The following is a 15,096-nucleotide window of genomic DNA, read 5'->3' on the forward strand; positions in this document are numbered from 1 at the left end:
TAATTATAAAATTAACAATACTATCTATGGTACTACTTTTCCACTTCACTTTAAACATCTCTCTTTCGATGCTCCTTTTTACACAAACTCTCTAAAACACAATTGTGGAAATGGTACCACCACTGGGAAAAAAACACTTACGTATCAACATTTCTTCTATTACTGTGATCGGAGATTCTGTCATCAATATCAACAAATAAGACAGTCCCGCACTGAACCACAGAATACCCCAAAAATCGTACGCCTGCAAAAAAAATTTCAAGTAACAATAAAAGCTACCGGTTGGTACCAACCAAGTTAAAGTTACTGAAATAACCGGGCCGTTTTTTATCGTAAGAAATCATATACAAGAGTGTCACGTGGATCAGGTATATACAATAGATAAATCTGTTAAGTACTTGGAAGATAGGGAGTGAAAGTACCCAGTTGATAGGACCTGAAAACACTTTTGTTGGTTTTGATTTTTTGTTGTGTTTGTTTTTTCACCTCCGTAATCGTTAGTGCAAGCTAAAATGATCCAAGAAACAGCAAGAGACCAAACAGGTCGTGCCAGTGCTATGTGGAACGCATTGCCCCAACGGTCGTACTCTTCGCCACGTAGAGAATGGAACCCTGCTAGCACACAAGTGAGCATCGTTCCTAAACACACCCCCCATATTATCCAAACCAGATTTTTGTTCAGTTTCAGTCTGAATTTGTTTTGTTTCAATTTGAAAATGTAGTACCCCAAGATGACCCCGATGAACCATGGGGCGCATCTTGTATGCGTTAAATAGTAATAGTACTTTTCGTAAATGTGGGGGTTTCTGAAAGTACTAGTCACTCCGGTGGTTATTACCAAGACTGGTACTCACCCATAGAAGTTGGTGAGAATTACATGCAAATCATACACCCACGCCACATAAAACGAAACCCCAACAAACCACAGAACGCAAAGTACTAAAAATGAGAGCGAAGCTTTAGGGCTCTTCCACAGCGCGTACAGTAGAAAGGGTGATACCAAGTAGAGTTGGAAGTCAACATTGAGGTACCACGAGTGTCCCACACACTGTAAATATTTAGGAGTCAAAAAAATTACTGATTTTTCATGTTTACCATAGCGGTAACGTTGACGTAATTTTGAACGTAGAGCAACGCCGTCCACCAATTGTCAGCACAAATCTGTTGAATTGTGTGATCCACGAGAGGCCACTGTGGCCCCGAACCCATGTATTTCAAAAGAGTTGCGCTCACGAGTACCACGATTGCAAACGGTGCTGTTAATCTGTTATTTGAACGTAAACGAAAAATATTTGTCTTCTAGACTTAATTACCTGAGATATCTGTGCAGATAGTATAGAAATAGATTGAAACGAACATTTTTGCACTTGGCTTTCATGAAACCATAAGACATTAGGGCGCCCCCTATCGTGAGGAAAGTGTCAACGGAGAAAGTGGCACCATGTACAATCATGCTGTACCAGTTGTTTGTCCATTCTATCAAATATTTCGCGTTGGTAACGGGATTGACCCTTCGTACTGTAAATGTATGGCAATAAACAATCCACACCATGCTGAGGCATTTAAGACCATTGAGGCAGGGAATTTGGTCAGGTGTCGGGCTGGTCATTTTGAATAGCTTCTTACTATTGGTGTAGGCTGAGAAGCCCTTGACGAGCATAGGGCAAGATTCTAGAACAGGTGTCAGTTGAAAAAATTCTAAATTGGTACTGGTACTCACTGTGTCCATGGAATATGCAAAATATGTCATATAGAGTCGACAGTAAAACCGTTGATAATAATAAAGCTAAAATCGCTCTGGAAAAAAATTGATAGAAATGGTAAGACCTGGTAGCACGCCACGTACATGGTTACTATCGCGCCATTGGTCAATGGAGGGTTCACTTCTTTGACAGTTTGGCAAAGCAAATCGGAAAACCTAACACCCACCTCTTCTCCGACGACATTCGTCAATAGAAAATTCCCCACGAGATTAGCGTCGTCAGTGTTGCATCCATCGGGTAGACACAGAGCCCAGCGAAGCTTCACTGATAACACCAATCTGATAACATCCAATTTTTCGAGTGAAAACATTTCCCACATCTGGAATATGACTGTTAATTATCACTAACAATGATACAAGAGTAGTACATTTTGATGATCTGATGAGGTTGTTTCTTTGACGATGAGTGATCCTAGGCAGTACTTGCCGAGAATTGTCCCCGTTTTGGTACTAGCTTCAATATTGACGCATTGCTGAAAGTCTCCCATTTCGCCGAAATTCAGTGACAACAATCCAGACGGAATCTTCGACGTGGCGTCCGCCACTACGCAAGATTTGATAAATAACATTTTACCGCAACGGTACTTACTTTGCAGGGCCCACGAGTACCGGTCCATGGTGAAATTCGAAAAAAACTCATTGAACTGCAATTGACATTTAGGTGTGATGGACAACTGTGACACATTAAAACTATTAATGATTGATTGTTGTACCTTGGTACCATACGCATTTACACTTGTTAGTACCAAACCTAAAACTAATACTGCTTTCTGCATTTCGAAATCTCGTCTAAATCACAAGCGTGTCTATTTCCCTGTGGTACTAGGGGAGGTACTCATTCGTCTCGTACTGGTACGACCATAAACACTTGAACCTTGAGGTTAACCTTAAGTTGGCGACAAGTATTGTAAATGTATGTCCATAAACAACCCACACCATGCTTTATCATTTTATTGCAATATTCAATTATTTTTATTAGTGGCAATTGTTGGAATATGCATCTCACTTGCCAACTTGATCGAAAGTTAAGTATAGTTAGTACCGAAAATTGTAGATTTTTCAATATTAGAAACGTGAAAGCGAAACAATTTTTTTTTAGATATGTAGATAATTTGTGCATATCAATACAACTGTTATCTGATTTCTTTTTAAAGCTAGGTCAACAAGTGTGTAAAAGAAGGACTTGTTTGCAAAATATCATTTTATTGATTATAAAATTAATACAACTCTCTGTGGTACTACTTTTCGAACACAGCGTTATCAACTTCATTTTCAACATCTCGCTTCGTCTGTTCCTTTTTACCAAAACACCCTAAAACACAAAATAATGTGAAAGTCGTACCACTATTGGGACAAAACACGTACCAAATAACATTTTTTCTATTACTAAGATCGGAGATTCGGTCATCAATATCAAGAGATACGAAATTCCTGCACTAAACCACAGAATACCCCAGAAATGGTACGCCTACAACAATTTTAAAGTCACTGAAATAATCTGACACTTTTTTGTTGAAAGTAATCATATACAATATTGTCTCGTGAGTCAGGTAGATACTATAGGTAAATTTGTTAAGTACTTGGTAGATGGGGAATGACAGTACCCAGTTGATTGGACCTGAAAACAGTTTTGTGGGTTTTGATTTTTTTTGTTTTTTTTTTTTCACCTCCGTAATCGTTGGTACAAGCTAGAATGATCCAAGAAACAGCAAGACACCAAACGGGTCGTACCAGTGCTATGTGGAACGCGTTACCCCATCGGTCGTACTCTTCGCCGCGTAAAGTACTGTGCCCTCCTAGCACACACGCTAGCAGCGTCCCAAAACACAGCCCCCACAAGATCCAAACAACAATTTTTTTCAGTTTTAGTCTGAATTGGTTTTGTTTAAATTTGAAAATGTAGTACCCCAAGATGACTCCGATGAACCATGGGGCGCATCTGGTATGCGTCCGAACGTAGTAGTACTTTCCATAATTGCCGCGGTTTCTAAAGGCACTAGCTAGTATTGTGAGTGTTAACAAGACTGATAGTCACCCATAGAAGTCGGTGAGAATTGCATGCAAATCATACATCCACGCCACATAAAACGAAACCCCAACAAACAACAGAATGCAAAGTACTAAAAATGAGAGACAAGCTCGGGGGTGCTTCCACAGCGCGTACAATATAAGTGGTGATATCAAGTAGAGTTGGAAGTCAATGTTGAGGTACCACGATTGTATGACACACTGAAAATATGTCAGAGTAAAAAAAAAATTCAATTTTTTTTATTTTTACCATGTCGGTAACGTTGACGTAATTTTGAACGTAGAGCAACGCCGACCACCAATTGTTAGCGCAAGGTTGTTGAAAATTCAGATCGACGAGAGGCCACTTTGGCCCCGAACCCATGTATTTCAAAAGAGTAGCGCTCACGAGTACCACGATTGCAAACGGTGCGGTTAATCTGTTATTTGAACGTAAACAAAAAATATTTGTCTTCTAGATCTAATTACCTGAGATATCTGTGAAGGTAATATAGAAATAGATTGAAACGAACATTTTTGCACTTGGCTTTCATGAAACCATAAGACATTAGGGCGCTCCCTATCGTGAAGAAAGTGTCAACGGAGAGAGAAGCACTAACTAGAAACATGCTGTACAAGTTGTCTGTCCATTCTATCAAATATTTAAAGTTGGTAGTGGGACTAGACTGTTGGGATGTAAATGTATGGAAATAAACAACCCATACCATGCTGAGACATTTTAGACCATTGAGGCATGAGAGTTGGTCAGCCGTCGGGGTGGTTATTTTGAATAGCTTCTTACTATTGGTATAGGCTGAGAAGCCTTTGACGAGCAGAGGACAAGATTCTAGAAGAGGTGTTAGTTGAAAAAAAAAAAATGGTACTGAGGTACTCACTGTCTCCATAGAATATGCAAAACATGTCATACAGAGCCGCAAGTACAACCGTTGATAATAACAAAGCTAAAATCGCTCTGGAAGAAAATAGATAGAAATGGTACCACTTGGTGGTACGCTACGTACAAGGTTGCGATGGCACCACGTGTCAGTGGGGGGTTCACTTCTTTGATAGTTTGGCAAAGCAAATCGGAAAACCTAACACCCACCTCCTTTCCGACCACATTCGTCAGTAGAAACTCCCCCACGCGATTGGCGTCGTCAGTGGTGCATCCATCCGGTAGACACAGAGCCCAGAGAAGCCTCTTTGATAGCAGTGCCGCATAAGGATCGAATGTATCAAGAGAAATAATTTCACTCTTCTGGAAAATAACTGTTAAATATCACCCACAATGATACAAGAAAAGTACTTTTTGATGAACTGAAGAGGTAGTGTTCTTGATGACGAGTGTCCCTAGGCAGTACTTGCCGAGAATTGCCCCCGTTTTAGTACTAGCTTCGATGTTGACGCATTGCTGAAAGTCTCCCATTTCGGCTAAATTGAATGATAACAATCCAGACGGAATTTTCGACGTGGCGTCCGCCACTACGCAAGAATTGATAAACGAATCTTTAACGCAACGGTACTTACTTTGCAAAGCCCACGAGTACTGGTCCATGGTGAAATTAGAAAAAAACTCATCGAACTGCAGTTGGCATTTAGGTGTGATGGACAATTGTGACACATTAAAACTACTAATGATTGATTGTTGTACCTTGGTACTAAACGCACTTACACTTGTTAGTACCAAACCTAGAACTAGCACTGCTTTCTGCATTTCGAAGTCTCGTCTAAATTACAAGCGTGTCTAGTTCTTTGTGGTGCTAGGGGAAGTACGACGATAAACACTGGAACCTTGAGGTTAATCTTAACTTGGCAACAAATAATGTAAATGTATGCCGCTTTATTGAAGTGAAACTTTTTATGGGAGGATTTTGAAATTCTGATCGGCAACCTTTTTCTGTGACGAAAAGTGGTGGGGGAAACACTGTCGGGTCGAGTGGGAACAGTGTCTCGTACAACGGTTGCGCCAATATTTCCATCTCCCTTAAATGTAAGTTAATCTGTTTGACACGATACAAACATCCCTTATGTGTATACTTCTGTCTTTGTCACACTCACGGCATTTATCGATAATGTCCTCTGTTGTCAATTGTAGTCTTAAAAATGAACAATGAGTTACGCATTTCGATATTGTTTAGTGTTATCGTTGTTTATAATTTATTTTCTTCATTAAAATATACAATTTTGTTGTGAATATGTCATTTAAAAGGGATTGACGTATAATTAGAATGTTTCCCTGTAATACAAAAGTTTCACTTTTGCGTCTTTACGACACACTCTGTTTTTTTTCTTTTTACTACGATAATATCTTAAGTTATTTTTATTATTATTTATTTAGTTGCAATTGTTGGAATTTGTATATGTCACTTGCCAACTTCGAATCGAAATACTTTCATAGGTAGTACCGAAAACTGTAGATTTTTGAATATTAAAAATGTAAAAGCGGAACACATTTTTTTAGATAAATAATGTGAGCATATTAGTACGACATGTTATAAAATAAAGATTTTATTGATTATGAAATTAATACAACTAACTGTGGTAGTACTTTTCGAACGCGGCGTTATCCACTCCACTTTGGACATCTCTCTTCGGCTGCTTCTTTTTACTAAAGCTCCCTAAAATACAAATGTAAAAGTGGTACCACTTTAGAGACCCAACACGTACCAAATAACATTTTTTCTATTATTATGACTGGAGATTCGGTCATCAATATTAACAAATACGATAATCCCGCGCTGTACCACAAAGTTCCCCAAAATTGGTACTCCTACAACAACTTGTTCAGCAACAAACGTAAGATATGTATATGGTATTTACCATGTTAAAATTACTAAATTAATCTGGCCATTTCTTATCGAAAGTAATCATATACAACATTGTCACGTGAGTCAGGTAGATACTGTACGTAAATCTGTGAAGTACTTGGTAGATGGGGAGTGACAGTACCCAGTTGATAGGACCTGAAAACAGTTTTGTGGGTTTTGCTTTTTTTGTTATTCTTTTCCTCACCTCCGTAATCGTTGGTACAAGCTAGAATGACCAAGCAGGTCGTACCAGTGCTATGTGGAACGCATTACCCCATCGGTCGTACTCCTCGCCGCGTAGAGTACTGTGCCCTCCTAGCACACATGCTAGCAACGTTCCAAAACAAACCCCCCACATGACCCAAACAACTATCCTGTTTAGTTTTAGTGTGACCTCGTTTTGTTTTATTTTGAAGATGAAGTACCCCAAAATAACTCCGATGACCCACGGGGCAGACCTTGTATGCGTTACCAAGTAGTAGTTGTTTTGGTAATTGTACGAATTATTATTATTATTATTATTATTATTGAATAAATCAACTAACAGACTTCTAAAAGCACGCGCTAGTACCGTGATCATTAACATTAGTAGTACTTACCCATAAAGGTTTGTTAGAATCGCTGTTAAATCATAAGCCCATGCTACATAAAACGATCCTGCGATAAATCCCAAAACGCAGACTACTTGAAACGCGAGACAAAGTTTTGGGTACTTCCACAGCGCGTAAAATACCGCTGGTGAAATCAAGTAGAGTTGGAAGTCTATATTGAGGTACCACGTTTGTCCCACACACTGAAAATATTCGTGAGTCAAGAATTTTCCATTTTTTCTTTTTTACCATGTTGGTGACGTTGACGTAATTTTGGACGTAAAGCAGCGCTGACTACCAATTGTCAACGCAGTACTCTTGAAAGGACATAATGGCGAAAGGCCACTTAGGCCCTGAACCCATGTACTTCAAAAGAGTAGCACTGACGAGTACCACTAGTGCAAGCGGCGCAGTTAGTCTGTAATTCAAGCATAAACAAAAAATATTTGACGTCTAGAGTTAATTACCTGAGATATCTGTGCAGAAAATATAAAAATAGATTGAAAGGAGTATTTTTGCATCTGGCCTTCATGAAACTGTACGACATTAGGGCGCCCCCTATCGTGAAGAAAGTGTCTACAGAGAGGGTACCACTAACTATGAACATGCTGTACAAATTTTTTATCCACTCTAGCATGTACTTAGAGTTGGTAATGGAACCTTTCATAGGTACGGAAAATTGATGCCCAGCAACGATCCATACCATGCTGAGACATTTGAGGCCATTGAGGCAGGGAAGTTGGTCAGGAGTGGAGGTGGTCATTTTGATCAGTTTCGTGGTGTTGGTGTAGGCTGAGAAACCCTTGACGAGCATAGGGCAAGATTCTAGAAGTACTGTTAGTAGAGGAACAATTGAAATTAGTAGTGGTACTCACTTTGTCCGTAGAATATGCAAAACATGTCATATAGTGTCGATAGTACCACCGTAGACAATAACCAAACTAGAATCACTCTGGAAGACAAATAGATAGAAATGGTACAATTTGGTGGTGCGGTACGTACATGGTTGCGATGGCACCACGTGTCAGTGGAGGGTCACTTCTTTGATAGTTTGGCAAAGCAAATCGGAAAACCTAACACCCACCTCGTTTCCGACCACATTCGTCAGTAGAAACGCCCCCACGCGATTGGCGTCGTCAGTGGTGCATCCATCCGGTAGACACAGAGCCCAGAGAAGCCACTTTGATAACAGCGCCGCATAAGGATCGAATGTATCAAGAGAAATAATTTCACTCTTCTGGAAAATAACTGTTAAATATCACCCACAATGATACAAGAAAAGTACTTTTAGATGAACTGAAGAGGTAGTGTTCTTGATGACGAGTGTCTCTAGGCAGTACTTGCCGAGAATTGCCCCCGTTTTAGTACTAGCTTCGATGTTGACGCATTGCTGAAAGTCTCCCATTTCGGCTAAATTGAATGACAACAATCCAGACGGAATCTTCGAAGTGGCGTCCGCCACTACGCAAGAATTGATAAACAAAACTTTAACGTAACGGTACTTACTTTGCAAAGCCCACGAGTACTGGTCCATGGTGAAATTAGAAAAAAACTCAACAAACTGCAGTTGGCATTTTCGTGTGATGGACAATTGTGACACATTAAAACTACTAATAATTGATTGTTGTACCTTGGTACTAAACGCACTTACACCTGTTAGTACCAAACCTAGAACTAACACTGCTTTCTGCATTTCGAAGTCTACTAAATCACGAGCGTGTCTATTTCTCTGTGGTACTAGGGGAGGTACTCGTTCGTGTCGTAATGATCGACCATAAACACTGGAACCTTGGGGTTAACCTTAACTTGGCGACAAGTAATGTAAATGTATGCCGCTTTATCATTTTACTATAATAATATATTCATTTCTATGCCACTTGCCTACTTATTCCAAATATTTTTATAGGTAGTACCGAAAATTGTATATTTTTGAATACTTATTAGAAACGTGAGGGCGAAAGAATTTTTTTTCACACTCAGCAAAACATTCAAATTGATTCCGTAGATAATTTGGGCATGTTATACAACTCTTGTCTATTTTCTAAATCAAAAAGTGTGCAAAAGAAAGACTTGTTTGCAAAATATGATTTTGTTGATTATTAAATTAATTGTACAAGTACTATCTGTCGTACTCCTTTTCGAACGCGGCATTATCCACTTCACTTTAAACATCTCTTTTTCGATGCTTCTTTTTATCAAAACTCCCTAAAAGATCATTGTGAAAATGGTACCACCACTGGGAAAAAACACTTACGTATCAAGATTTCTTCTATTACTATGATCGGAGATTCTGTCATCAATATCAACAAATAAGACAGTCCCGCACTGAACCACAGAATACCCCAAAAATCGTACGCCTGCAAAAAGAATTTCAAGTAATAATGAAAGCTACCTGTTGGTACCAACCAAGTTAAAGTTACTGAAATAACCGGGCCGTTTTCTATCATAAGAAATTATATACAAGAGTGTCACGTGAGTCAGGTAGATACTGTAGGTAAATCTGTTAAGTACTTGGTAGATGGGGAGTGATAGTACCCAGTTGACAGGACCTGGAAACACTTTTGTGGGTTTTGATTTTTTTTTGGTTTATTTTCACCTCCGTAATCGTTGGTACAAGCTAAAATGACCCAAGAAACAGCAAGAGACCAAACAGGTCGTACCAGTGCTATGTAGAACGCATTACCCCATCGGTCGTACTCTTCGCCGCGTAAAGTACTGTGCCCTCCTAGCACACAAGTGAGCATTGTTCCAAAACACACCGCCCATATTATCCAAACCAGAGTTTTGTTCAGTTTTAGTCTCAATTTGTCTTGTTTCAATTTGAAAATGTAGTACCCCAAGATGAGTCCGATGAACCATGGGACGCATCTTGTATGCGTTAAATAGTAGTAGTACTTTTCGTAATTCTTGGGGTTTCTGAAAGTACTAGTCACTGCTGTGATCATTACCAAGACTGGTACTCACCCATAGAAGCTTGACAAAATTGCATGCAATTCATACACCCACGCCACATAAAACGAAACCCCAACGAACCACAGAACGCAAAGTACCAAAAATGAGAGACAAGCTTTAGGGTACTTCCACAGCGCGCACAGTAGAAACGGTGATATCAAGTAGAGTTGGAAGTCAATACTGAGGTACCATGAGTGTCCCACACACTGTAAATGTTTAGGAGTCAAAAAAATTACTAATTTTTTATGTTTACCATGTCTGTATCATTGACGTAATTTTGAATGTAGAGTAGCGCCACCCACCAATTATTAACACAAAGCTGTTGAAGTGTCTGATCGACGAGAGGCCACTGTGGCCCTGAACCCATATACTTCAAAAGAGTGGCGCTCACGAGGACCACGATTGCAAACGGTGCGGTTAATCTGTTAATTGAACGTAAACAAAAATATTTGTCTTCTAGACTTAATTACCTGAGATATCTGTGCAGATAATATAGAAATAGATTGAAACGAACATTTTTGCACTTGGCTTTCATGAAACCATAAGACATTAGGGCGCTCCCTATCGTGAGGAAAGTGTCAACGGAGAAAGAAGCACTATGTATAATCATGCTGTACCAGTTGTCTGTCCATTCCATCAAATATTTCGCGTTAGTAACGGGACTGACTCTTGAGATTGAAAATGTATGACCATAAATAACCCACACCATGCTGAGACATTTAACACCATTGAGGCAAGGAAGTTGGTCAGGTGTAGGGGTGGTCATTTTGAATAGCTTCTTACTATTGGTGTAGGCTGAGAAGCCCTTGACGAGCATAGGGCAAGATTCTAGAACAGGTGTCAGTTTAAAAAATTCTAAATTGGTACTGGTACTCACTGTGTCCATAGAATATGCAAAATATGTCATATAGAGTCGACAGTAAAACCGTTGATAATAATAAAGCTAAAATCGCTCTGGAAAAAAATTGATACAAATGGTAAAACCTGGTAGCACGCCACATACATGGTTACTATGGCGCCATTGGTCAATGGAGGGTTCACTTCTTTGACAGTTTGGCAAAGCAAATCGGAAAATCTAACACCCACCTCTTCTCCGACGACATTCGTCAATAGAAAATTCCCCACGAGATTGGCATCGTCAGTGGTGCATCCATCGGGTAGACATAGAGCCCAAAGAAGCTTTACTGATAACACCAAACTGATAACACCAAATTTTTCGAATGAAAACATTCCCCTCATCTGGAATATGACTGTTAGTTATCACTCACAAAGATACAAGAGTAGTACATTTTGATGATCTGATGAGGTTGTTTCTTTGACGATGAGTGATCCTAGGCAGTACTTGCCGAGAATTGTCCCCGTTTTGGTACTAGCTTCGATACTAACGCATTGCTGAAAGTCTCCCATTTCGGCGAAATTCAGTGACAACAATCCAGACGGAATTTTCGATGTGGCGTCCGCCACTACGCAAGATTTGATAAATAAAATTTTACCGCAACGGTACTTACTTTGCAGGGCCCACGAGTACTGGTCCATGGTGAAATTCGAAAAAAACTCATTGAACTGCAGTTGACAATTACGTGTGAGGGAGAATTGTGACGCATGAAAACTACTAATGATTGATTGTTGTACCTTGGTACTATACGCACTTGCACTTGTTATTACCAAACCTAGAACTAGCACTGCTCTCTGCATCTCGAAGTCTCGTCTAAATCTCAAGCGGGTCTAGTTTTTTGTGGTGCTAGGGGAAGTACGACGATAAACACTGGAACCTTGAGGTTAACCTTAACTTGGCAACAACTAATGTAAATGCATGCCGTTTTATCATTTTACTACGATAAGATCTTAACTTGTTTTTATTATTATTTATTTAGTTCCAATTGTTGGAATTTGTATATGTCACTTGCCAACTTCGAATCGAAATACTTTCATAGGTAGTACCGAAAACTGTAGATTTTTGAATATTAAAAATGTAAAAGCGGAACACATTTTTTTAGATAAATAATGTGAACATATTAGTACGACATGTTATACAATAAAGATTTTATTGATTATGAAATTAATACAACTATCTGTGGTACTACTTTTCGAACGCGGCGTTGTCCACTCCACTTTCGACATCTTTCTTCGGCTGCTTCTTTTTACTAAAACTCCCTAAAATACAAATGTGAAAATGGTACCACTTTAGAGACCAAACACGTACCAAATAACATTTTTTCTATTATTATGACTGGAGATTCGGTCATCAATATTAACAAATACGACAGTCCCGCGCTGTACCACAGAGTTCCCCAAAATTGGTACGCCTGCAACAATTTGTTCAGCAACAAACGTAAGATATCTATATGGTATTTACCATGTTAAAGTTACTAAAATAATCTGGCCATTTCCTATCGAAAGTAATCATATACAACATTGTCACGTGAGTCAGGTAGATACTGTACGTAAATCTATTAAGTACTTGGTAGATAGGAAGTGATAGTACCCAGTTGATAGGCGCTGAAAACAATTGTAGTGATTTGGTATTTTTTTGTTATTCTTTTTCTCACCTCCGTAATCGTTGGTACAAGCTAGAATGACCCAACAAATAGCAAGAGACCAAGCAGGTCGTACCAGTGCTATGTGGAACGCATTACCCCATCGGTCGTACTCTTCGCCGCGTAGGGTACTGTGCCCTCCTAGCACACACGCTAGCAACGTTCCAAAACACACCCCCCACATGACCCAAACAACAATTCTGTTTAGTTTTAGTGTGATCTCTTTTTGTTTTATTTTAAAGATGAAGTACCCCAAAATAATTCCGATGACCCACGGGGCGGACCTTGTATGCGTTAGCAAGTAGTACTTGTTTTGGTAATTGTACGAATTTCTGAAAGCACGTGCTAGTACCGTGATCATTAACATTAGTAGTACTTACCCATAGAGGTTTGTTAGAATCGCTGTTAAATCATTCGCCCATGCTACATAAAACGATCCTGCGATAAATCCCAAAACACAGAGTACCAGAAACGAAAGACAAAGTTTTGGGTACTTCCACAGCGCGTAAAATACAGCTGGTGAAATCAAGTAGAGTTGGAAGTCTATATTGAGGTACCACGTTTGTCCCACACACTGAAAACATTCGTGAGTCAAGAATTTTCCATTTTTTCTTTTTTACCATGTTGGTGACGTTGACGTAATTTTGGACGTAAAGCAGCGCTGACCACCAATTGTCAGCGCAGTACTCTTGAAAGGACATAATGGCGAAGGGCCACTTAGGCCCTGAACCCATGTACTTCAAAAGAGTAGCACTGACGAGTACCACTAGTGCAAGCGGCGCAGTTAATCTGTAATTCAAGCGTAAACAAAAAATATTTGTCGTCTAGACTTAATTACCTGAGATATCTGTGCAGATAATATAAAAATAGATTGAAAGGGGTATTTTTGCATCTGGCCTTCATGTAACCGTACGACATTAGGGCGCCCCCTATCGTGAAGAAAGTGTCTACAGAGAGGGTACCACTAACTAGGAACATGCTGTACAAATTTTCTGTCCACTCTAGCATGTACTTGGAGTTGGTAATGGAACCGTTCATAGGTACGGAAAATTGATGCCCAGCAACGACCCATACCATGCTGAGGCATTTGAGGCCATTGAGGCAGGGGAGTTGGTCAGGGGTGGAAGTGGTCATTTTGAACAGTTTCGTGGTGTTGGTGTAGGCCGAGAAACCCTTGACGAGCATAGGGCAAGATTCTAGAAGTACTGTTAGTAGAGGAAACAATTGAAATTAGTAGTGGTACTCACTTTGTCCGTAGAATATGCAAAACATGTCATATAGAGTCGATAGTACCACCGTAGATAATAACAAAGCTAGAATCACTCTAGAAGACAAATAGATAGAAATGGTACGACTTGGTGGTACGGTACTTACATGGTTGCGATGGCACCACCTGTCAGTGGAGGGTTCACTTCTTTGACGGTTTGACAGAGCGAGTCTGAAAACCCAACTCCGATCTCATTTCCGGTTATATTCGCCAGCAGAAGATTCCCCACGACGTTGGCGTCGTCAGTGGTGCATCCATCTGGTAGGCATATCGCCCAAAGAGGCGCCAGTGACATCCCCGATTCATCAGTACCGAAGTTCCCAAGGGAACTAGCTCTCAACATCTGGAAATTGACTGTGAAATATCACTCACAATGATACAAGAGTAGTACTTCTTCATGAGCTGAAGAGGTGGTGTTTTGGACGGCCAGGTAACCTAGGCAGTACTTGCCGAGGATTGTCCCTGCTCCAGTACTAGCTTCGACGTTGATGCATTGTTGAAAGTCTCCCATTTCTCCGAAATTCAGTGACAACAGTCCAGACGGAATCTTCGCAGTGGCGTCCACCACTACGCAAAAATTAATAAAGATATTTTGGAAAGAATCGGTACTTACTCTGCAGCGCCCACGAGTTCTGATCCATACTGAAGTTGGCAAAAAACTCGTCGAATTGTTGTTGGCATTTTTCCGTGACCGGTATTTGCGACGCTCTGAGAGCACCGATGATCCATTCTGGTACGTTGGTACCGGATACACCAAGTACCAAGGCTAGAACTAGTACCGCTCGCTGCATTTCGAAGCGTCGACTAACTCAAAAGCGTACCTATACTTCACTTTTATAGATTTCCTCGGTAATTATCTCCAAGAAGGATTACTTTGTTTTTTGCGTTACTGCGACTTTGGAATCTCATGACAAGAATCATTTTAATTTGAGGTACTTGATCTGCAAAAAAAATTGATCGTATCTCTAGGTGTCAACGTACCAATTCTCAACTGGGCTAAAAACGTGAGTTTAGGTGTCAGTGAACTCGTTATCGAAGAAATGATCGTATACAGATTAAGTTCTTAATAAAAGAAAGATGCATTTGGCGAAGTAAACATCAATGAGCGTGGCTCAACGCTTATCGCTTCAAGGACGTTGCGGTTTTGTCAGTACTTTGATAATTCAAACATTCT

At 39.9% G+C, this 15,096-nt stretch overlaps 3 protein-coding genes and 2 pseudogenes across 4 annotated transcripts; all 5 read right to left on the minus strand.

Moving 5' to 3' along the window:
• Positions 1–27: 27 nt before the first annotated feature.
• LOC138133001 (nose resistant to fluoxetine protein 6-like) lies at positions 28–2,959 on the minus strand. 2 transcript variants are annotated; one of them, XM_069050777.1, is made up of 11 exons: positions 2,352–2,955; positions 2,131–2,306; positions 1,847–2,082; positions 1,721–1,797; positions 1,314–1,671; positions 1,096–1,264; positions 855–1,048; positions 487–806; positions 294–436; positions 142–244; positions 28–91 (listed from the first exon to the last, which is right to left on the minus strand). In XM_069050777.1, exons 1-11 carry the CDS (start codon positions 2,536–2,538, stop codon positions 51–53), a joined length of 2,004 nt encoding a protein of 667 aa, XP_068906878.1. In that variant the 5' UTR covers positions 2,539–2,955; the 3' UTR covers positions 28–50. The 2 variants fall into 2 exon arrangements, with proteins under 2 accessions (XP_068906878.1, XP_068906877.1); XM_069050776.1 differs by having other exon boundaries at positions 2,131–2,959.
• Positions 2,960–2,985: 26 nt separating this feature from the next.
• On the minus strand, positions 2,986–5,593 carry LOC138133002 (nose resistant to fluoxetine protein 6-like; annotated as a pseudogene).
• A 668-nt stretch (positions 5,594–6,261) lies between these two features.
• On the minus strand, positions 6,262–8,929 carry LOC138133000 (nose resistant to fluoxetine protein 6-like; annotated as a pseudogene).
• Positions 8,930–9,239: 310 nt separating this feature from the next.
• Positions 9,240–11,912, minus strand: LOC138133005 (nose resistant to fluoxetine protein 6-like). Its single transcript, XM_069050779.1, has 11 exons — positions 11,627–11,912; positions 11,406–11,581; positions 11,122–11,357; positions 10,996–11,072; positions 10,589–10,946; positions 10,372–10,540; positions 10,131–10,324; positions 9,763–10,082; positions 9,573–9,715; positions 9,421–9,523; positions 9,240–9,371 (listed from the first exon to the last, which is right to left on the minus strand). The coding sequence occupies exons 1-11, from the start codon at positions 11,811–11,813 to the stop codon at positions 9,331–9,333; spliced, it is 2,004 nt and encodes a 667-aa protein (XP_068906880.1). The 5' UTR covers positions 11,814–11,912; the 3' UTR covers positions 9,240–9,330.
• Positions 11,913–12,146: 234 nt separating this feature from the next.
• LOC138133003 (nose resistant to fluoxetine protein 6-like) lies at positions 12,147–14,745 on the minus strand. The gene is made up of 11 exons (XM_069050778.1): positions 14,536–14,745; positions 14,314–14,489; positions 14,030–14,265; positions 13,903–13,979; positions 13,494–13,851; positions 13,276–13,444; positions 13,036–13,229; positions 12,668–12,987; positions 12,475–12,617; positions 12,322–12,424; positions 12,147–12,272 (listed from the first exon to the last, which is right to left on the minus strand). The coding sequence occupies exons 1-11, from the start codon at positions 14,711–14,713 to the stop codon at positions 12,199–12,201; spliced, it is 2,028 nt and encodes a 675-aa protein (XP_068906879.1). The 5' UTR covers positions 14,714–14,745; the 3' UTR covers positions 12,147–12,198.
• Between the last annotated feature and the right edge of the window lie 351 nt (positions 14,746–15,096).

Source organism: Tenebrio molitor, chromosome 6, assembly GCF_963966145.1.
Source record: "Tenebrio molitor chromosome 6, icTenMoli1.1, whole genome shotgun sequence".
NCBI classification, from domain to species: Eukaryota; Metazoa; Arthropoda; class Insecta; order Coleoptera; family Tenebrionidae; genus Tenebrio; species Tenebrio molitor.